This window comes from Neolamprologus multifasciatus, chromosome 20, assembly GCF_963576455.1.
Source record: "Neolamprologus multifasciatus chromosome 20, fNeoMul1.2, whole genome shotgun sequence".
NCBI lineage: Eukaryota > Metazoa > Chordata > Actinopteri > Cichliformes > Cichlidae > Neolamprologus > Neolamprologus multifasciatus.
The window spans coordinates 12,671,993-12,695,388 of record NC_140458.1 but is presented as its reverse complement, the minus strand read 5'-3'; the positions used below and the strand labels follow the sequence as shown (position 1 = coordinate 12,695,388).

Sequence of the window (23,396 nt, the reverse complement as noted above, 5' to 3'; positions counted from 1 at the left end):
GTTGTACCATGGTAATCATTTGTACCACTCCCATCTCCCTGTCCCTTTTTACATTTCTTGGAACACCCAAGAAAGTTCCCCGAGGCAAAGGCTTATTTCACCGGATAGTAACACCGTTTATTATGCCTACCTACAGCAGCTTTTACTGCGCCTCACACCTAGGGGACCTTTAAGGTTTGTGCTTCCAAAGCTATTTGAAGAAGTGACCCCTCCAAAGCCTATTACATTTCTGGTGAAAGGAGAACCACCATTTGAGAAGATTGCCAATAAGTAAGAGCTTAAGTAATCGCTATGGCCTTCTGCACCCACTTGTTTAGACCAAGCCAAGCATGGTGGCCAAGAAAGGTTCCTGATTTAAAATCAGGAAGGATGTGACTGCTGATGCATACCAGATGAGGAGACAATACATAAGATTGCCAAGTTCTGCAGGCATTTGTGATGCAGGAAGATGTTTAATGCACAAAGTATGAGTGCTGCAATATAATTTTGGACTCACAGTGTAGGTGAAAAACTTTGAATGACCATTACCTAATTTTTAAGTGGTTTCCCATTACAACACATTGGAAAGTGAAATGGTAACCCTTAAAAAACAACGGTTAGTTAAATCTTCTGCATAAATATTCCCATCTATTTTAGGATTTATTTGAGAAGAAATCATATAAAAATCTATCCATTACCAAAAAACAACTCAGATTGAGTACAAACACATTTGCCTTGGAATGAGCTCAGTCCTCCGCTTTGTGTTTTGTAGTCTTGAGCCTCCTCCTGCACTCACAGAGCGTGACATTCAGGTATTGTTTTCCATGTTCACAGACATTACATCATTCACTCCTAACATCAATTATATGTGAGCTGCCCATGGACAGGGTACAAAGATGAAACTAAATGTGGTACTGGAGCTTTCACAGTGCAGCCTTGTCAAAGTAAATGAAAGCTTTATTTTCTTCTCGGGTTTCATTCTCAGCTGGTATTACTGCACTAAAGAAAGATGTGTGACTTTATTTCAACCCCAAAACAGCTTGAAAAAGTCAAAACGAGTTGAAACAGCCATCACTTTAGTTCACGCTCCTTCTATAGAGTGAACGTACGCTGCATCTATCAAATATTTTGAATACAACTTCATTGGTGATATTAAAATCTGCTGTAACACAGCGCCAGACAGTGATGGACCTTTTTTTTGTTAATGCTGTCTGACGAAAACAATATGTCACCTTTGGCACAAAGCAGCATTATGTAAAACATATCAAAACCACAGTGCATCTGCTAATCAAATTGTGTCTATGTGTCTAGAAGATGAACAATTCAGGAGGAGCATTGCTGTATTAACTTCAAAGGAGACGGGAGGACGGATCAGAAATAATGCTGCTGCCAGTTGAATCCGCAGTGTATAATTAACAGTCTGTTAACAATTCATGTTTTATCTCAGGACCAATTTTTAATGCCAGAAATGATCTCACACACAAGGGGAAATAAGATTTGAGATTTTTAGAGCATTGCCCTTGATTTTTTTACGCATTAATCTTTCAAACACATCACCATTCAGCTCATTTTTATTCATATGGCCTCAAATCATTGTTCATTTGATAAATGCTGCAGTCTTTCAAGGGAATTTAAAACGAACTTTTTATGTTACTGTTATCTATGCCTGATGACAAACAGGTAGCTGTCAGTGACACCTAGGGGTAAAAAGTTGAGCATTGCATGTTCATGATTAATACTCGAGGCCCAAACAAGCAAATATTGGTAGATTTTCTTTAAATACCTCAATAAAATAAATGTAATAAGCAGATGTGAATGATTTCTGCCATGATGTGTGAATCATAGACTATGGGTTTAAAAATCTGTCATAAAGTACACATTTTCTTTATAACAGTTACTTATGGCAGCTAGCCTCTAAATCATATGCAATTTATAGTCAGTCAGATGTTTTGACAGAGCTGAAATCCAACCATCAATCGATTTATCAGCTGGATGGATGTTTTTTAAGATCACAGTTGGGTTGGTATATTTATTTTTGTAACTTATAGTTATTTGAATAACTAGAAGTTACAAAAATAAACAAAAATTAACAGTTCATTTCAATTACAGTCCTCTTAAACTCCAAGGGTTTTTCGGAGTTCGTGCTCTCAGATAACATGCCCAAAATGAATAGAGTATTTTTAGTAGTTTTGAGGTAACTTCAGCTTGTTCAGCTGTTTTCAGCTGAAAGATTCAGCTCACAGCTTTCATGTTGCATTTTTGCAGGAAATGCAAATTTTTCTAGTTTAGCTTTGGTTTAGTTTCTGTTTTCACATCTGTTTTCAGTTTGTTTGTTTTTAGTTTAGTTTTAGTTAAATATAACAAACTGTCTCTTCAATTCGGTTCAAGTTCATTCAGTTTAGTTATACTTCTATCAGTTTTTTATATTAGTATTTCTTTCTTCATTTTAATTTTTTGTGTTCAGTTAAATTTAATTTCAGCTTGTTTCAGAAGTGAAATGTAAGACATTCAGAAAGAATGTGACAACACAAACATGGCATTTTAAAGATTTCTGTATATAATCTACACGGCTACATAAGCTATATAGACAATCCCAGTCTCATTGAAGATTATGCGTCACTGTCTCCTTTTGCTTGGTGTATTGCTAAATTTGGCGAAATTTAGAAAGACTAAAACTAAAGACATTTCCTGTTTATTTACTTTAGTTAATGACTGGGAAGGGCCTTTGAGTGCAGTTAAGTTACTGCTATGCTCAAGAAACTATTATGTTCAAGATTTGATCTTTCTGATCTCTTGTGATATTGTGCACTGTTGTCCTGGAATCAGTCATCATAAGATATAAGGTATACTGTGGTTATAAAGGGATAGGTACTGCCAACAACAGCACTCTAATGTGTTGCTCAAACTATGCTCAGCTGAATTTACTTGAAATGATTTCAGTTCAGGTCTAGTTCTATTCTGTTCAGTTCTCTAATGGAGATTTGTTTGTGGTCTATATCATTTGACTTATAAGTCCTGATTTACTAAATAGACGACATCCTGGGATTTCCATTGATATCTCAATTCAATTCAATTCAATTTTATTTTATTTATATAGCGCCAAATCACAACAAAAGTCGCCTCAAGGTGCTTCATAGATACAGAGAAAAACCCAACAATCATATGACCCCCTATGAGCAAGCACTTTGGCGACAGTGGGAAGGAAAAACTACCTTTTAACAGGAAGAAACCTCCGGCAAAACCAGGCTCAGGGAGGGGCGGCCATCTGCTACAACCAAGTTGGGTGCAATGGCAGAGAGATGGGTCAAAATCAAACTGTGGAAGAGAGCCAGAGATTACAAATAACTCTGGCTGATACACAGCAGGATGAATCCATGCTTTTATGCTGTATATGCCAAATGCTGACCATAGCATCCAGACAATCTCTGTCGTTCAGCTTTGGTGAGTCTGTGCAAATTGTAGCATCAGGTTTTCTGATCATAGCTGACAGGAATGGAACCAGTATGGCTTTTGTCGTAGTTCACCTGCTTTAAGGATGAGATGTCCCTATGCATAAAGCTACTTTTGGCTGCTGCCTTAATTACAAGGGGTCACCACAGTCAGTAGCTCTCCATGTTTGACTTGGCAGATTTTTATGCTGGACGCCTTTCTCCTCCTTCCCCAACCCCTTCAGGATCTCCTCTCAGGAGTTTTCACTTGTTAGGCAAATGTATAATGAGATGTTCTTCTGCAAACCAAGTGATTATTTGAGTTACTGTTGCTGCCTTATCAGCTTGAAGCAGTCTGGCCATTGATGCTCCCCAGATATTTTCTATATATATATTTTTTGACTATTCTGTGTAAACCTCAGACATTGGTTGTGAGGGAAAATACTTAGATCAGTCCATCTGGCACCAACAACCACTTTTAAAGTCACGTAAACAACGTTTCTTCCCTGTCCTGATGCTTCATCGGGTTGTGTAAGTTCACCGACCTAATGCCATGTGATTGGCTGATTAGATATTTGCATCAACATGTAGATGAACAGGTGTCCCCAATATATCCTAGTATATTAAACTTGTCATTTGAATTATATTGAATTAGTTGACAGTATACCTTTAAGAACGAACTCACCAACTCTCCCCCTCCCCCCTTTGTTATGACGTTTCCTCACTCCCGGCATGCTCACTGGAAGTCCAATTATTGCTAATGGCGGGTATTGTATGAAACATGCGTATTTTAAGCTATCGTCTGCTGACTGTGAAAGAGTAAATTTCATATAAATAGTTGCTTTGTGTCTCGAAGAACCTTGGAATATAACCAAGGCTGAGGAGTCGAATAGAGCACCGAGGAGGACTTTGTAGTTCTTATCGTCATGCGGCAGCTCTCCGTTAACAACTGATACGAACTGAAACTGTGAGGAAGGCAGCGTGTGTTTGATTGAGAAATAGCTTCAGTGTTGGCAATGCTAGCTCACCTAACCGCCTGTCTCAGAGCCATAAGTCCAAAACTACTGCGGAAATAGCTAACTTAATGAGACGGAGGAAGTTTAGCTAGGACGGAAACTTAGCGTTCATTCATTCGACCGTTGGTAAATCACTTGTGAATCGGAAATGAAAGCGCTGACATTACTGTTGGTGTTGCTATTATTATTAACCGTTTATCAGGTTAAGTGTTCCTCCAAGCTCAATATTCCCAAAGTGTTGCTTCCGCTTGCCAGAAGTACAAGAATTAACTTCACACTGGAAACAACTGAAGGCTGCTACAGATGGTGAGTAGAAAAACTGGAAACACATAGCCGAAGGGGGTGTCAAGGTGTGTGGTGCATATGAGGCCACATGGCAATCTCTACTGTATGCACTGTGTGTACAGTTGAGGCCATAATGAGGAACACAAAGAGGCTAAACTTTTTAGGTTTAACATGGCTTTCCAGTGTCATTTGTTAGTTTTTGAGTTAATCTTTTAATCCAAATTAAAGCTAATATAAGTTAACTGATATATGTATATAATCTTAGTTTCTCTTGATGTCAGAGGGTGACAGTGTTGTTGACTAAGGAGTTCATAGTGGGTCGTCTTGGTGGTTTACTAAGCTACACTGCAATTGCTATTGTTTCTGTTATATCACCCAAGTACATGAACAAAAAAAATAAAATAAAATGTTGAAGCTTTGTAAAAGTATAATTTACAATAGAGCAAAGCAGAATTTTATAACAACAGTACGTTATAAAATAACCAGGGAGTTTATACGACTTATCGCTGTCCTTGTTCTTCAGGTCCTCCACCAGACCAGAGGTCGCAAGCATCCAGGCTGTGGATGAGGACCACATCAGGGGTTGCTCCCGGAAAGCTGTTCTCCAGGCTCTTTCCACACAGCCGTCCAGACTGACCAGTATTATCCTAGCTGAAGATATTGGTAAGAACAGCAGTAGCCTTACATCAACTGCCATTGGAAATTGATGCAGATTGTCAGATTGTCAACCAGGCCGTCAGATTAAAGAGTGTATTGTGTTATGGTTTAATAATTCTCCACACTATTGCATAAAGATGTAGAGAAATGTTCATGATCATGCAGCTTCCATCAGGGGAAAAAATTTGCATGCTGTATAATTACAGTGCGCAATCCAGCTTAAAAAAAGACGCTATAAAGTAGAAATGACAGCTTAAGGTGGAAATGAAGTACAACACTTAAGAGATATAGTCATGACAGGTGCAATGGCTGCAATTTTGCTTGTAATATTTAAATATTTTTGAAAACACCAGAAGTCTGAGGTGTATGTAGTCACTTTATTAGACCTGTGCAAGAACAAGCATGTGTCTCAAAAGACTGTTTTGGAAAATGGAGAACTAAGTGAGAGAAATGGCAACGTAATTAACCTCAGCGGCTCTGTTTTTAATTTGCAGTATGATGAAGATGTTTGTCTGATTCCCTTACTCTATTCCTGATCCAAGCAGACACATCTCCTTTCTAAGCCTGTCTGCAAAGAAGTATTTGTGCACTCTACAGACACCACTGTGAATTTCTCTGAAAAATCCTGGTAGATCAGCAGTTTCAGAAATACTCAGACAAGTCCATCTGGCAAAAACAACCATGCCACATTAAAAGTCACTTAAATCACCTCCTCTGACTGAGTGATGACTGCAAAGTTATGTTTGTCACAGTTCCAGTTCCCTGTAGTTTAATTCAAATTAGATAACAGAACTCAAACAGCCTAGAAATTCTTGATATTTACAATGTGGTGGCATGTTGTTTAGGTTTTTTTTGTATTGACAGAGGGTTCTTTATCTCACTTTTTATGGGCTTACAACCGCACATTTTTGCGGTTTAATTTTTACAACTTCATTCTTATCAATGCCCCCCCCTGGATCTCTTATTGTCTCTTTAGGGTTTGATCATTACTTTATAATCTATCCAAATAATATCTAATGGTTAGCTTCATACAAATCATTGTTGCACAACACATTTTTTCCATCCTTCCTTCTTTGCAGTTGTGAAATAAGCTGTCATCTGTTGCCTGAGACCCCGTGTCATTGCTCTGACATGGTTACCCTGCCACATACATCTGAAATGTTTCAAACAAAATACATCTATTTTTTCACAATAACTGAGCAGTTTTAGGTTTCCAAAAGCCTAATTTAATATAGCCTTTTCGCTCACTCTTTCATGCCCACTAACCAAAAAAGCCACAACATTTGACTTGACTGATAACTCTGCATACTACAAGGAATAAAGGAAGCTTTAGAGCTGCTGCTCTCCACTCTCATTTCCATACAGTCGCCATAAAATGTTTTAGTGAGGAAGTAGATTTCAGGCTTTGCATGTCAAATCAAATCTTGAAATGCATTTGATTCAATTTGGAGAAAATGTCCCTACGTACTTAATAGTCTTGTCTTCTGTTTGCAGTTACAGGACAGGTGCTGCGTTGCGATGCTATTGTCGACATCATCAGTGAAATCCAGATAGTGTCCACCACCAGAGAGCTACATCTTGAGGATTCACCACTGGCACTCAGGATTCATGCACTGGACTCTGAAGGTGACATTAAAATGGCTTCTTATTGGAGAGTGCTATTCTAATTTTAGCCTATTGGTGTTATTGATAAGGTAAATAGTTCCTCATATTGTATTATCACTCAGTTCTTAAGCTGTAAGGAGTCCACAATGTTTATGTTGTGCTCTGAGTGTTCAGAGTAATGAGTGAGCTGGCTCAAGGTAGTGTTGTCTTTGCCCCTCAGGCTGCTGCTGTGAGGTGGCTTTTTGTTCTGTTCGACTGGTTCCGTTTAGGCCTGGCACACTTAGTTTAATGAGCTGTAACTACAGCCTGATTCTTTCTGATGGTGGCTCGAGGGTCTGGTGTTATGGGTGTTATGCCATTTTTGGTTTTGTTTTTTACATTTATTTATTTTTGAAGTATACGCCATCTAAGGAATCTAAGGGTCTGTATGCATCTTGTAATGAGGTTCATTTTTGGTTTTCTTTCACCTATTTCAACTGCTTATTAAAGAGAGACAATTGATTAGTAGTAGTTTGGAGACAATGATAGCGAGGCTAAGGCTAAGACATCTTGGACAGTGTTCAAGGGAGGGATCAGTTTTAGTTTTAAGTTTTATTTAAATAGATAGAGGATATATTGAAAAAAGGATGGTATACATGGCGATGCCAGGCAAAAGGAAAAGACATGGACCACAAAGAAGCTTCATGGATGTAGAGGAGGAAATGCAGAGGGTTGGTGTCAAAGGAGAGGTGCTAGGGACAGGGTGAGATGTAGGCAGATGATCAACTGTGGCAACCCCTAAAGGCAACAGCTAAAAGAAGAAGGAAAAAAATTAGATGCAGCCACTAATGACTTTGGCCTTAAACCACAAGTTGGAATTTCATTGCAGATAATTCTCACCAAGTCTCACATAGCCATGTTTTATTTGGTGACTTAAATAAATATTTTGCTTTATTTCAGGAAACACCTTCAGCACCCTTGCAGGTCTAGTGTTTGACTGGACCTTAGTGAAAGATGTAGATGTGAACGGATTCTCTGACTCTTACAATTCATTACGGTAGGTTTGCGTGTGTTATTACTTTAAGGCTGTCTTGAACTACATGATTTATTTAAACTCTGATGGTAAACTAAAAATAAAAAAGTTATCTAGCAAACTGACTGCTAGTGTAATCATAAACAGCCTATTGAACAATCTTGTTGGATTTCTCTGTGCGGTATTTTAATTTTATATTTTTTGTCCCGTAAAAACCCATTTATCTCGAGTTTAAATATAATACAGAAGGATTACAGCTTACAATGTAGCCTCATATGTAAACTATAGCAGCTATGGATAGAGGGGTATGGAAGAAGTACTTATGTTCTGCTGTTTGATAGTTGTTTGATAGTAAAGATTAACACTTCTTATGGTATTAATCTCTTGATTTGGTGTTGGTGGTCCATTCTGAGCTGCGCCAAAAATGTAACTACACTGACTTGAGTAATGTATTTCTGATTTCTTTTCTGTGTTCAAGGGTACTTAAATTCTCAGAGTCCACATACACCCCTCCTGGATACATATCTGAAATGGAACGTGTTGGGAAACAGGGTGATATTATTTTAGTATCAGGACTGAAAACGGGACATGCAAAGCTGAAGGCAAAAATACAAGAACCTCTTTATAAAGTAAGATGGTGCAAAGGACATTTTATTTGCTGTTGTCACCAGTAAAGAGTTGAAATATTTCCCTTTTATTGTTATAATAATATTGTTTGTTTATTTATTTATGTATTTATTTTTGGACGGTAAAAAGAAGTCCGAGTTCTGGTAAAATTTGGCCCATTTTGAGTATTAACTTAGTTTGGAGACGAAGACATCTAAAAATAGCAAAATATTACATAACAGCAGTACTTTAGGATGTCAAGGCTGCTGTGACAGTTAAATTGTGTTTCTGTCTTGTCAACTTTTTTTTTTTTGTTTGGTTGGTTGGTTTTTTTTGTTAAGATGGCATTTTGTTTTCATCTGACGCACTTTTATTCTGAATAAATGTCCAATTAAGTCCATATGTAACAAAGGAAAGTTATTTTTGGCAGTATAGAAAATCTGCGAAAATGGCTGTTGGGCACTTGTAGTTTGAATTCATATCAGCATTTATAAAACTGCAATCTGTTTGATCTGGTTTGAAAAGGCGGGAAGCTGAAGCTGTGTTGTGTTGTGTAACCATGGTATCCATGCCACAGGATGTGGGTGCTGCAGAGGTAAGGCTGCTGATCTTAGAGAACATCCTGCTGAGCCCCGCACACGATATCTACTTGCTGGCCGGAACTTCGATCAGATACAGAGTCTTGAAGATAAGACAGGGAACGATAACAGGTCTGACTCTGTTTAATGAGGAGTGAAGTTCTTCATTCAATGTTTACTTAACTTGATGTACATTTCCTGAAGCTGTATGCAAAGACATTCAGTAGTACTACATGAGTTTGCATGAGTGTAGCTAATATATGAAGTGAAAATGTAGGCGAGTCATTGATGTCACAGATGAGAGGAGCAGCTCTGCATGGTACATAAATGCCAACCTTTCAGCTAATTTCTCTTTGTTTGTCTAGAGCTCTCTATGCCTTGTGATCAGTATGAGCTGCACCTTCAGAACAGTGTTGTTGGTACTAATGGAAACCCAGATGTTGCTGTGGCCAGTCTGGATCCAAGAACCTCCACTGTTACAGCAGTTCAGCTGGGACACATCAATGTGGTGCTGGATCATAAGAGTATCCTTCTGACCTATTGCACCTCTATTGAGCAGTTAATGTTCTGGTCTAGTGCTGTGCAAAAGTCTTGAGCACTTTTCATTTGTTGATATTTTACTAGGAAAATCGATCATGAACGGAATGATTAAACATGTACAAACATAAATGGAAATACAGTATATAAAACAAAAATAAAGTTGGTATTATTCTAGTGAGCTTGAAGATCAATATTTAGTATGATCAACTCTATTCTTCAACCCAGCCTGAATCTCTTTGGCAAGTGTTCATGTAATTTAAGTAGTTAAATCAATAGTTCTCTAGGCTTCTTGAAGGACACGCAAAGCTCTTCTTTGGATGTTGGATTACTTTTCTTTTGTATTCTGTAAAGATGATCCTACTGTGCTTCAATAATGTTGAAGTCTAAGCTCTGAGGAGGCCAATCCATGACTAATAGTGTTCCATTGTGTGCTATTTCTGTTTCAGTATGCTTTTACTGCATTGGCAGTGTGTTTGTGATCATTGTCAAGTTGAAAAATAAAGCCACTGCCTATCGCACACTTTCCAGAGGGTGGATCAAAATCTGATGGCACTTTTCTGTGTTCATTTGTCCATCAAATTTGACAAGATCTCAAACATCACTGGCTGAAATGTAGGCACCACACCTGTTACAGTGGATTTTGGAGTATGTGTTGTTTTTGGAATTTTTCATATATTAAACTGAACAAATGCCATCAAATTGGTAGCAAAGTGCACACAGATGTATTAAAAAATTGGTTTCTTTGCTAAACTGTCTGTGTAGACACAACATTGCTTCATCCATTGAGTTGGGTTCCTTTTTTTATCCTTGAATCCATGTTAAGGGACTTCAGAAAAATGTCCAAAGAAATGATCTTCAGGAAGTCTGGAGAACTATTGCTCAAGATCACTTGAAAAACAATTACAAGAAAGTCTGACTCTTTTGAAGCATAATATAAAGAACTGAGTGGTACCTCAAGACTTTTGCATAGTACTGTTTAATCTAATGTTTACTACAACATGTGTATTCTGTTATTTGTCAATTAAATGAAATGATTAAGTTCCTTTTTTTTCTTTATTAAGAGGAGTCTATCATTTTAATTTTCCTTAACAGTATCTTCTCAGGCCTTCGGATGCAAGGAGTGTCTCGCCTACCCAATAGCACCCTATATGTTGTTGAACCAGGCTATTTAGGTCTGTTTCTTTTTCTTCACTGAAAGTCTAATTTTAAAAAAAGTTGTGTGTTTTAGATTAAGTTGACCAATATTTTGTCTGCAATTTCTTTAGGTTTTAAAATTCACCCAGGAGATAGTTGGATTCTTGAAACTGGAAGAGTGTATGATATCCACATTGAAGTATTTGACAAATCTAGCAACAAAATTTACCTATCTGATGTAAGTGTTTCCATTAAATCATTTGCAGTGTACTAGCTGCAAATAAAAATCAATATGTAGGCAGTATTTTATAAATCTGTGTGGGTTATTTTGCAGAATGTCCGTATTGACACTACTTTCCCTTCGGAGTATTTTGAAATCCTGGAGTCTTCTTTGAATGGATCATATCACCATGTCAGAGCACTCAAGGAAGGCCTGACACTTATTGATGCAACCTTAAAAGCTGTCGTGGATAAAGTAAGTTTAGATGCAGCTTTGACCCTGGATTTATTATTATTGCTACAACCTACTGACACTTTCTTCCGCTTCAGTCGAGAGGGCTCGATCATTTCCTGTGCTATCTGTTCTCTTTCAGAGTGGAAATGTCCATCCTCTGGCCAACCCAGTCCACAATGAACAGGATGTGGAAATCTATAACCCCATAGTTCTTAGTCCCAGTATTCTCACATTTCCATGGCAGCCCAAAGTTGGAGCTTATCAGTACACAATAAAGGTAATCATTCCTTATTTAAGTGACTTCTGTTATGGGTCAGGCAATTTAAACTTAACATCCTCTACAAATTGCTTTAGTATTTGCATTCCTTCATATTCTGTGAAACACCATAGATCAAGCTTTATGTTACCACCAAGTCTAACTGTCAGATCCAAAAATTTGGCGTCATTTTTATTTAAAAAAAAAAAAAAAGACACCTGTTCTTTGGTGCTTTTCAGGCAACAGGAGGTAGTGGAAATTTCAGCTGGACTTCCTCAAATGCAGCTGTTTCCACAGTGACTGTGAAAGGGGTGATGACCACAGTTAGTGACATAGGCGTCAGTGTAATTTATGCTCATGATCTACGTAACCCACTACACTTTGGCCAAATGAAGGTAAGTAAACACAACACCGATTTTAAATGAGATATTTATATCTCATTGTATGAGATGTCATTGATTCTTCCAACTTTAACCTCATAGGACCTGGCGTCCACATATGTGGACATCACATTTTGGGTTGTCTAGAGCACAATACTAAATGGACTTTTGTTTTAAATTTTGATAGAACAGTGGCAATGTATTGTCCTTGTAAGTGTATATCAGGTAAAAAGAAAATTCTTTGTTTTTTACATTCATCAGGTCCCAATCAGCCCAAATAGAAAATAAAAATGCATGCCATGAAAGAGTTTGGGTCTTAGGAGGTCAAGGGCAAAGTACATTAATCACTTTTCAGTAACACTCTTCACCGTGTTTTGGATCATGCTTTCTTCCAGGTGTATGTTGTTGAGCCTGTAGCAATGGACTTTGCTCCTTGCCCAGTAGAAGCCAGGTTGGGCCTCATACTGGATCTGCCTCTCAGGATTTTTGGTCTGCTTGAAGAGGGGGAAAAAGAGCGGGTCATGTTAAGTGACTGTTCCCATTTTGACCTGGTGGTTGAACAGGAGAACTATGGCATCTTTGAAATACTAGACGGTGAGTCCTGTTAGTCTGCCTGGACTGGACTGTGAAGATGCAGTAAATTTAAAAAAGGATTGCCTGCTTTTTTGGGGGGGACATGGGAGGAGGAGGGATGGGAGGAGGGATGGGGCCAATAACTGCAAGTGGGGGGGGGGGGGGGGGGGTCTACTGGTGGCGCCCATTGTTGATTTCAAGTAGAAACAAACACTAGAATGAGAAAACATTTTAGATTTCATCACAGTATTTATTATATTCTACATCTTTCCAAAATCTTTAGTTTTCCGTTATGGAATTGTTTTACTTACAATTAAACAAATGTATAATTAAACCTTGTAGAGTGTGACATTTTTTTATTTTTAATAAATTGTCATATCAGATTATCATGTACTATGACTTTCTCCAACCCCATTTTTCCTGATTCACAGGGAGGCTGGCTCCAGGCCAGGACCACTGCAGTGGAGTGAGAGCCAAAGCTTTGGCTCCTGGGTATACCGTGCTTAGTGTCAGCTACACTCACGGCAATGTTCATCTCAGTGCCAAGATCACCATTGCTGCCTATCTTCCTCTCAGAGTGAGTCTAAAGGTCTTGTCCTTTTCAGGACTTGGCTCATCACGATGGATGAGGCATTTGTACATAATATTTTTTTTTAAGGCTTCCAGGATTCATGTCCAATTACTGATTTCATTTTTGGGACATTTTTAGTTATGCTCTTTTTTTTTCTGTCTGAGTGCGTGTATGTCTGAGATACACTGAAATACACAAATACTAATATATCTCAGTGTTTTCTACTGAATTGGATTCTGTTTGTGGCATTTTGGGTTGTGCAAGCAAACAAAGACACACCCATCTTCCTTTAATAAATGATACCATACATAAAGTGTGGCTGAGCTTCTATTTCAGTTGCTAAGTACCTTGTAGTAAATAAATAAATAATATATTAAGCTGGACTTTGAGGTGAAAGAAGAAAAGAAAATTGCAGTAAACTGCCAATAAGCATGGATCTTATAAGAAAACAGATTCACTGAAGAACATTCATGCAGATTAGTGAATGCAGACTAACCCTACAGAAATGCAATGATCGGCGAGTATTATATTTTTCTTCTCATTGGTTTTCTTTGGGAATTTTAGTATTGTGTTATACACAGGGGACACAGGTGTTTGTGTTTTTGTTTGTTTGTTTGTTTTTGTTGTTGTTGTTTTTTAAAATACACAAGCACTGGAAGACAAATGAATAAAACTGACAACTATCGCAGTGCAGTGAATGGATGCAACAGTTTGACATGTCACATCTTCTCTGCTAAAATATTTAGTCATTTTTGTGAACAACAGATACAGTAGCCGTCGTTTTTGTGCACATTACAATCGAGCTGTCAGTAGCATACGGCGTTGTTTAATGCCTCACGTGACACTGATTTGTGTTTTTCAAATTACTGCAGACATGTTTGTGGAGTTTCTTCGCTTGTTTTGCCCTAGCAGCTAAAGTTTGACCCAGTTTTATTTCTCTGCTGTGTAATACCTTGTATTAACATTTCCATAGCCAAGTTCTTCTTAACAGTTGAATATTATTCTGGCAGGCGATTGACCCTGTATCTGTTGCTGTGGTGACACTGGGATCATCGAAAGACATGCTGTTTGAGGGTGGGCCGCGGCCTTGGGTCTTAGAGCCCTCAAAGTTTTTCTGCAACTTGAGTGCTGAAGATGAGGCCAGCCTGAGTCTTACCCTGATTAGTCCCTTGTCTCACAACTATAATCAGCGTTTGGTCAGGGCAACCTGCAGAGCCCTGGGAGAGCAGGTAGGACCTTAAGTGTAATTGTATGTCTTGTATTTGCCATTCCCAACGCTAACTAAAATATTGTGTGTTTCTAAAATGAATATCGTGGTTTGAAGTCATAGCTAAAATCATAAATCTTATTCGTTCTATTGCCATTGCGATTAGCATAACTCAAGGGTATCCTTAATAAATTACTTTGATGGCTTACAACCATTGTAAAAGTACAGCTGTTTATCTTTCAACTGAATTTAAATGTTATTTCCAGGTTCTGGAGGTGATGGTGGGGAACAAAGCCAGTGTGACCAATCCTTATCCCGCTGTAGAGCCAGCAGTCGTCAAGTTCGTTTGTGCTCCTCCATCGCGCCTTACTCTGGTGCCCGTGTATACGAGCCCACAGCTAGACCTGACCTGTCCGCTGCTGCAGCAGAATAAACAAGTGGTATGCACGTGGTCACTTTTTAATAGACTCCTTTGCTGTGTTTAGATGTGTAGATTGATTTTTATACTGCTACTTCTTATTTATCCATTGATTTTTAACACTAGCTGAAGAAATGTCAAGTTTATGATTTATTTATTTCTTTTAATATGATCTTCTGAAATTTGATCTGTATGAAGGGGCACTGGAAAATAGCTAATTATATTTGTTAACAAAAAGAAGTCCAAGATCTTGGTGTTTTGTTTTTGTGTAATAGAATTAAACTGTTTGAAAAGCACATTCCTCATATAAACAATGATCTTCTAGGTGCCTGTTTCAAATTACCGCAACCCTGTTTTGGATTTGGCTGCTTTTGATCATCAAGGGAGGAAGTTTGACAACTTTAGCTCTCTGAGCATGCTGTGGGAATCCACAAAGGTATCGCTGGCCAGTATTGAACCCACTATGCCAATGAAGCTTCAGTTGCTCAGGGAGGGCAACAAACAGATGAAACTTCACGGTAAAAGATCATATCATTTTATATCATTTGAACTTTAAATTTATTAAATAAAAACAGGGGAAAAATGTAATCTTAGGGCATTTGAATGGAATGGTCAGTTATCAGTTTAAGTATTGCCAGGAATAGATTGTTTTTGTTTTTATCTACGATATTATTCATAAGTTGCAAAATGAAAAATGCATTGATTTCATATATTTACTTTTTACTTCTTTTTCTGATCTGTGATAGGACGGCAGGAAGTTCTTGTCCACCAGCAAACGGGCATTGCTGCCATCACAGCAACAGCTCTTGGTTACCAGGTTTCACACCTGGCTGCAGCCAAAGTCCCCAGTCCAGTAAGTCAAAATAGTTGCTCCGCTAGCAAGTCATGCAAAACAGCTTCTCGCTTCCTCTTAAAAAAGTAGAAGTGGTTAACTAAAGTATTATTCAAGATATATGGATTGTTTTTGTAATAAGGTCTCTTTTGCAAAAGAGATTCATCTCAGTGAGTTTAAGTTTTGTTTTGTAAACACTTTTCTAGTGATCAGGACTTCATCAGCTGAGTTGTTTTTTTTAAACAGTCATGTTGTCCTGTTAAATACATCTGTGACTCATAGGTCCTGTACAGGAGAGGAAAAAGATATTTTTGCATATAATAAACGTGTGGAAAGCTTTAATTTTGTTGTTGTATATTTGCATCATACATTTAATAACCTCAGTCATCATATTTGAACTTGTCTTCCTCTTCTTCTGCCTCTGTCCTCCTAAGTACGACCCCATGACTCCTGTCTCAGCCACACTGGAGCTTCTGCTGGTTGAAGATGTGAAGATTTCTCCTGACACAGTGACCATATACAACCACCCGGATGTGCGAGTAAGTTATGGGATTACTGTTCCAGTGGACAGACACATCAGTACATTTACTTTTTACCCCCCTAAGTCTGGACATCGACACTCACTGACTTCTCATGGCTTGTTTTACCAAAATGTATATTTAATGTTTATCATGAGGGATGTGATTTGATCTTTTCACCATTTCACCTCAGCAGGGCAGAAATGTGATTTACTCCCTCAGGTAACTGCTGAATTATTCAGATGGTGCTTATCACCACACCTAGTAGTAATGTGTACCCTTTGCCCCGTTTACTCAGTAAGCATTCCCCTCTTAATCATGTGTGACATGGGAGCAGGGTTAAGTAGGTGTAGGGGGTTAAATAACTGTTGGTGACCTGTGTTAGAGGATTTTAAAGAGGTGGTTATCTGTCCCCTTTTATGTAACATGCAAGGCCAGTTGCCTGTCAGAAAAACAACTGTGAACACAGATGGTCTTCTGAATCATTTTTGTGATTAATTTTCACTGCAGACTGCTCACTCCAGTTTTGTTTTGTAGGTGAATCTGGCTCTGCGAGAGGGTTCAGGGCACTTTTTTGTCAATACCAGCATTAAAGGGATGGTGAATGTGGTATTCCAGGAGGCTCAGGGCACCGCTCAGGTAAGAAGGAACATCTTAACTGTGTCTTTGAGGGAATATCTATTAGAGATGGACCGATCCGATATTGCGTATCGGTCCGATACTGACCCAAATTACTGGATCGGATATCGGCGAGAAATAAAACATGTAATCCGATCCATTAAATATCAAAAAAGCACCTCACAAAACTTGCTACACGGCGTAACTCGGCTCATAACTGACTGCCTCTCTCTCTCTCTCTCTCTCCTGCTGCTACTTCAATCGTGAAACTGCTTAATGATCAGCTGATCGGCTTTTCTGTCACGAGTCCGTCTCTCTTCTTTGTTTTTGGCCCACTCCTCACCAGAAAGAGGAAACCAGCGGCTGAACAACAGCAGCACGTTTAACCTTGATAAGCTGTTGTTAGAATTTATTTAATATTACTTTCTACACCAGGATCCTTTTCTACGTAGCTGACGGCTGGTAACTGTGCAGGGGCGGATCTAGCAAAGTTTAGCCAGGGGGGCCGATAGGGCATGAACAGGGAAAAGGGGGCACAAAGACATACTTTTCTTTCTTATTCTCATTTAAAATGTCTAACTTTTAATAATCTGAATTATCTGAATCGTACACCCAAATTTTTAATCTGATGTAAAATATATAGAAGTCCGTTACTGTATATAGTAACTGTTAAGTCTAATATACCCTAGTAAGCTATAGTATTTTTTCCTTTGGGGAAAGTACCATCTGTGAATTCTGCAATTCTGTTGAAGAAAGATGTTGAATCTATTTAATTATTCTTGAAAAATAATTTATTTCTGTGCGTTTTTCACGCTGCATCAAATTAAATTTGATTACATCGATTAAGCATCATGAGGTGGAGGGTGGGGTGTGGTTCCCTATTTTTTTTTTTGCTGGGAGTTTGCAACCCTATTAGTTAGGTTGCTTAATATTTCTGCTAAGTACTCTTTAAAATACCAGAATAGGAAGGATGGAGCAGGTTTAAGTTTATTAGATTGATCAGTGTTGCTGAACTATGAAATATTTTGGGCGCAGTGTATTTTTTACATACAGGTATAACAGAATAGCTTTAGTGTTGTTATTGATTTAAACTTGAGTATAAACTTATACAAAATGCAGCAAGATATTAAAAAAACGTTTTATTGATTAAAAAACACTATCGGATTCATATCGGTATCGGCAGATATCCAAATTTATGATATCGGTATCGGACATAAAAAAGTGGTATCGTGCCATCTCTAATATCTATAATGGACTGTGCACACATGTTACGAAATGTAGAATTTCAAAAAAGTGTAATGAAATGTAATTGTTTCATTTGCTGTTTGCCCAGGTCTCTCCCATCCTTCCAGGCATGGTTAAGGTGATGGTTCATGACCTTTGCCTGGCTTTTCCAGCACCCGCCAAAGCAACTGTACATGTTTCTGACATCCTGGAGGTTTATGTAAGAGTGGTTGACAAGGTCAGTGTCCTGCCTCAGCCCTTCATCCTGGAGGGGTCTAAGCACTACTTGACTATAAAAATCTTTCAAGATCACACATTCCTGCAATGCTTCAGTGACTTATAAGCACTAAATATGGTTATTGTCTTTGAGCACTTCCCTTTCAAATTCCACTGAAAGTCAGCTTGTCTTTAGCACTCATCATTAGGTTTACCCTTCCTGTGAACCAGAATTATTTTGCTGCTAATGGATGCTTCTCATCTCTTACAGGTGGAGATTGGCAAATCTGTGAGAGCTTATGTCAGAGTCTTGGATGATAATAGGAAGCCATTCCCTGCCAGCTATTTCCAATTCATGAATCTTAAACTCAAGGCAGCTTCTGCAATAGTCTCTCTGAAGTAAGTAATAGAAAATGTGTTTTACCTTTAGAGTGAAAGGGCATCTAAGGCTTTATTTTTTTGTTTCTGAATGTCTCCTCTGCAGACCATTAGTGGAGTCCACAGAAAGCGATACTGCTGTTTTCTTGGTGAAAGGTGTTGCCATCGGTCAGACCACTGTATCAGCTGTTGTTGTGGATAAAAATGGGAGAAAAATTGCTTCAGCGCCCCAGCAAATAGAGGTATAATTTTGTGGAGTTTTTTGTAGTCTATTTTGGGTCTTCTATTAGCGGCACATTTTATACAGGGAAAAAAAAACTTTTTTTTTTCTTCTTCTTATTGTAGGTGTTTCCACCTTTCAAGCTAATCCCAAGGAAGATGACCCTGTTAGTTGGAGCAATGATGCAGGTACGTCTAATTCGTCATTTGCTTCATTTCACACTCTAATTAGAAAATATTTAATGTGTACTGTTACAGTAGAAGATGGTCAACTGTGTGTGCAATAACTGAGCCAAACGCTCAGTTGAGAGAGAAAGAAAGGAAAAGGAAAAAAAACTCTGTCAGTGAGAGCAGGTATCCCTGATGTGCTCATCTCTGGCACATAGCTTTGACTGTGAGTGTACCCCCCACCCCCCATGCAGTAGACAGGACAACCAGTCAGAAGAAAGTTGTGTTAAAAGAAGAGGGAACAGAACTACAATGACTTTTTTCATGTGGATGGGCTGTGGGGGCTACACAAAGTCCCAGTGTATCAAAATTAGGATTATTTCAAACCATGAATCAAGCCGATCGTCTTCAGTAGATTAGTAAGAAGAACTAAAAAATAGACTTGGATATGAGCACAATAGGTCTACGCTGCACTGGAAGCACCCATGAGTTCATTCAGTTTAGTTAAGAGCCCTAGAAAAAAGCAACTTTTAGGTATTCCCTGATTAACAATGGGTACCTCTCCATGTTTTTTGTGTTTCATCCCAGGATCAGACCAGTTTTTTTGCTTGTTGTTAAATGTGTAAACCACTACACTGTGGAGCAATTAGTCAAGATTACTCTTTAAATTTATATTACTCCTTCTCTTTTCAATCCTGCTTGTTTACAGATCACATCTGAAGGTGGTCCTCAGCCTCAGTCCAATATCCTGTTCTCCATTTCTAATGAGGAAGTAGCTTCTGTTAATCCCATGGGCCATGTCAGAGGTATTGCTGTTGGAAATGTTTCTGTTACTGGACTGGTCCAAGCTGTTGACGCAGAAACCGGGAAGCTAGTTGTTGTGTCACAGGTAAATGTATATCTGTGGTATTTAAAAGTGTAATGCTTGGGTGGGTTTTGCACATAAGACAGACGAAACTATTTTGTTTCCTCAGGATCAAGTAGAAGTCGAAGTTGTGGTTTTGACTGCCATTCGAATCAGAGCACCTATTACAAGAATGGAGACGGGAGCTCAGGTGTGAACATTTTATACTTGAATCAGTACAATGGACTCAAAATCAATTCTTTGCTGTTTAGAGTTCAAATAACAATTTTAGACTCAAAATCGAAACCAATAACTGAACAGCGCAATTTTATTTTTTTGTATTTCTAAATCTTCTTTCCTTTTCTAGATGCCTGTATATGTGATGGGTTTGACCAGCAGTCAAACACCCTTCTCATTTGGCAGTGTGCTACCTGGTTTTACCTTCCACTGGTCCACTACTAAGAGAGACATCCTGGATGTCCAGCCAAGACACATTGAGGTACCCAGCATTGAGGATTTTCATTCTTGTATTTGATATCATAAGCAGCTTCTATTTTTGTCTCTCATTTACCATTGATCCTTTTTATTAGATTTACTTCAGACCTGGTGTCCATCCATTTCACTATGGTTTTTAAAACTAGCGTCTGCTTTGTCTCTGCTTTTCCCCTGCTTCCTCATCGCTGTTGCCTTTTTATTTGATTTGCTGCTTCTATTTTTGCCATGCTCATAATGGTCCTTGTCTTATCTAGGCTAATGTGGAGCTTCAGTCAGAGCACAACTTTGGCATGAGAGTGACTGGAAGAACGAGAGGGCGGACAGGGCTGAAGGTGGTACTCAGAGTTTCTGACCACACGGCTCAGCAGCTTGTGAACAACCTGCAGGAGCTCAGTGACGAGATCCAGATTCAGGTACAGCACCATGGCTATAGCTCACTTTTTATAGACATCTGTGAACAATGGGAAGGGAAACACAAAGTACCATAAATACATCCTATTCAGATATTTTATAAATACCCCTTTTATGGAGTGCTTTGCATATCTTGACTGTGTCCCCTGCTGCTTCTCCATAATGGGGAAAGCTGGCATTTAAGGCAGCAGAGCATTGAAATTGCTGAGTTTTAATAAAAATCGAAGCTGTTAACTTTGAAGTGATAACACTGCAGATTATTGGGAGCGCAGTGCATCCAACTTCAAATTGTATTAAACTATGACATGTCACTAGTGCAGAAACATCAAAGAATGATTAAGGCTCTCGCATAATTGGAGTTTCAACATTTTGCTTTGATCAAGGTCTATGACAAGCTGCACATGCTTAATCCCAAAGTAGAAGCTGGGGAGTTACTGATGGCTCCGAACTCGGCTCTGAAACTCCAGACTAACAGGTGAGTAGGAATCACCTGCACAGTGGGGTGTTTTTTTTCTGTTCCATATACACGTGAAAAACAGCTCTTCAGTATTTTATAGCATGTAATAAAAATATGTATACTGTTTGAATGAATGATGTGATTTTGTTTTTTCTTGTCCAATAGGGATGGTTTGGGTGCTCTCTCCTATCGAATGTTAGATGGTCCCGACCAGGTTGTTATTGCTCAAGTTGACGATAAGGGCTTCCTCTTCTCTGGCTCTCTCACTGGCATCTCTTCTTTGCTGGTTACCTCACAAGAGACCTTTGGTGTCAATCAAACTCTCATCCTTGCTGTGAAGGTCAGTTTAAGAGCTACAATGTGAAAAGTGTTTGAGATTCATGGTTTAAACATGATATCATGTGGATATTGACTATAAAACACATCTTCTGACCTCCTGCCAAAAACTGTGTGTGGTTTCACTGCTGAAACCTTGATTAAACAAGTTAAGCAGCTTAAAAAGCACAACAATATAAAGATCTAATGGTTTTGGCTCAAACATAACACAAGTAAACACAGTTTCTAAATGACAGTGTTATTTGTAAGGGTAAAAAACAAATTCCATACCTATATGGCCCAGTGTGAAAGTGATTGCCCCTAAACCTAATACCTGATTGGGCCAGCAACAACTGCATTCAAGCATTTGCAATATCTGGCAATGAGGTTTTTGTGGATGAATTTTGGCAAATATAGAGAACTGGGATAGGCTCCAGCCCCGCCACACCCTGAAAAGGATAAGCGGCACAGAATGGATGGAATTTTGGCAGAATTGCTGTAATTCAGCTGCATTGGTGGGTTTTCGTACATGAACTGCCCTTTTAAGGTAATGCTACAGCATCTCAATCAGATTCTGGTCAAAACTTTGACTAGGCCACTCCAAAGTCTTCATTTTGTTTTTCTTAAGTGATTCAGGACACCAAGAGCCCTTCAGCTTGACGTCACTGACACATGGTTGGACATTATCCTTCAGGATGTTTTGGTAGACAGCAGAATTCATGGTTCCATTTACCACAGCAAGTCTTGCAGGGCGTGAAGCAGCACTAAAGCCCCAGACCATCACAGTACCACCACCATATTTTACTGTTTGTATGATATTCCTTTTCTAAATCGCTGTTACTTTTACGCCAGATGTAATGGGACGCAGACCTTCCAAAAAGTTTAGTCATCAGTCCACAGAATATTCTCCCAAAAGTCTTGGGGATCATCAAGATGTTTTTTGGTAAATGTAAGGCGAACCTTCATGTTCTTTGGTCAGCAGTGGTTTTCTCATTGAACTCTTCCATTGATGCCATTTTTGCCCAGTCTCTTTCTTCTTGTTATATCATGAACCCATGAACCTTAAATGAGACATGTGAAGCCTGCAGTTCTTTAATGCTGTTCTGGCGTCTTTTGTGACCTCCTGGATGTGTCGTTCCTGCACTCTTGGAGTAATTTTGGTTGCTCGGCCACACCTGGGAAGCTTTATCGCTGTTCAAAGTTTTCTCCATTTGTGTGTAATGACTCTCACTGAGGTTCACTGGAGGCCCAAAGCCATAGAAATGGCTTTGTAACACTTTCCAGACAGAGAGATGACAGTGACTTTTATTTCTCAGGTGTTTTGTTAGGTCGTTGCACGATGTGTTGCTTTTTGAGGTCTTTTAACCTGCTTCACTTTATCAGACAGGTTCTATTTAAGTGATCTCTTGATTCAATCTCTTGTTCTGTCAGTAATCAGGCCTGAGTGTGTTTGGTGAAACTGAAGCTTTCCAAAAAATCTGGTTAATCACAGTTAATTCATGATTTAACAAGAGGGGCAATTACTGTTTTACACAGGATGCGGTAGGTTTGGATAACCTTTCTCTTAATCAGAGAAATCATCATTTAAAAACTGAATATTGTGTTTACTTGTGTTATGTTTGTGTAATAATAAAATTTTAAACATAAGTGACAAAAATGCATAGCCCTAGGAGTGATAGACATTTTTTTTTAATCTGCTATTTTTGTGTGGTATGGCTTGTATTTAAAAAAACAAAAAGACAACTTTCTTTTTGCCTTTTATTTTTCTTATTTAAAATCCTAGCTTTTTGTTTTCATTAGAACCCAGTAAGAATACAGGAGAGGGTTTCTATTGCCAGTTTTCTTTATTGAATCTTTCTAAAAATATATTATCAGTAGTAACTGCCTGTCGTATGTCGGAATGAGCCTTTCTCTTTTTTCTTTGCTCACTGAGAATTGGCCCATACTGGAATCGTTATAGCCACTCTGTAACTATTAGCAACAGCACAGGCCTTTGAAGTGA

At 38.6% G+C, this 23,396-nt stretch overlaps 1 protein-coding gene across 2 annotated transcripts in view; it reads left to right on the top strand.

Moving 5' to 3' along the window:
• The first annotated feature begins 4,088 nt into the window (after positions 1-4,088).
• The window catches only part of nup210 (nucleoporin 210), a 33,900-nt gene continuing 14,592 nt past the window's right edge, over positions 4,089-23,396 (top strand). Inside the window, exons 1-30 of one of the 2 annotated variants that reach the window (XM_085144912.1) lie at positions 4,089-4,729; positions 5,232-5,371; positions 6,860-6,991; positions 7,910-8,006; positions 8,461-8,611; positions 9,166-9,298; positions 9,532-9,690; positions 10,810-10,878; positions 10,972-11,078; positions 11,175-11,315; positions 11,434-11,571; positions 11,790-11,945; positions 12,326-12,524; positions 12,935-13,080; positions 14,085-14,303; positions 14,548-14,721; positions 15,025-15,217; positions 15,446-15,552; positions 15,966-16,070; positions 16,587-16,688; positions 18,001-18,129; positions 18,379-18,506; positions 18,592-18,727; positions 18,831-18,893; positions 19,582-19,761; positions 19,847-19,927; positions 20,084-20,215; positions 20,466-20,624; positions 21,006-21,097; positions 21,245-21,419. In XM_085144912.1, coding sequence (XP_085001038.1) covers positions 4,572-4,729; positions 5,232-5,371; positions 6,860-6,991; positions 7,910-8,006; positions 8,461-8,611; positions 9,166-9,298; positions 9,532-9,690; positions 10,810-10,878; positions 10,972-11,078; positions 11,175-11,315; positions 11,434-11,571; positions 11,790-11,945; positions 12,326-12,524; positions 12,935-13,080; positions 14,085-14,303; positions 14,548-14,721; positions 15,025-15,217; positions 15,446-15,552; positions 15,966-16,070; positions 16,587-16,688; positions 18,001-18,129; positions 18,379-18,506; positions 18,592-18,727; positions 18,831-18,893; positions 19,582-19,761; positions 19,847-19,927; positions 20,084-20,215; positions 20,466-20,624; positions 21,006-21,097; positions 21,245-21,419 — 4,101 coding nt within the window. In that variant the 5' untranslated portion in view covers positions 4,089-4,571. The remainder of the gene's footprint in view (positions 4,730-5,231; positions 5,372-6,859; positions 6,992-7,909; positions 8,007-8,460; positions 8,612-9,165; positions 9,299-9,531; positions 9,691-10,809; positions 10,879-10,971; positions 11,079-11,174; positions 11,316-11,433; positions 11,572-11,789; positions 11,946-12,325; positions 12,525-12,934; positions 13,081-14,084; positions 14,304-14,547; positions 14,722-15,024; positions 15,218-15,445; positions 15,553-15,965; positions 16,071-16,586; positions 16,689-18,000; positions 18,130-18,378; positions 18,507-18,591; positions 18,728-18,830; positions 18,894-19,581; positions 19,762-19,846; positions 19,928-20,083; positions 20,216-20,465; positions 20,625-21,005; positions 21,098-21,244; positions 21,420-23,396) is intronic. The other variant, XM_085144914.1, reaches the window with a different exon arrangement.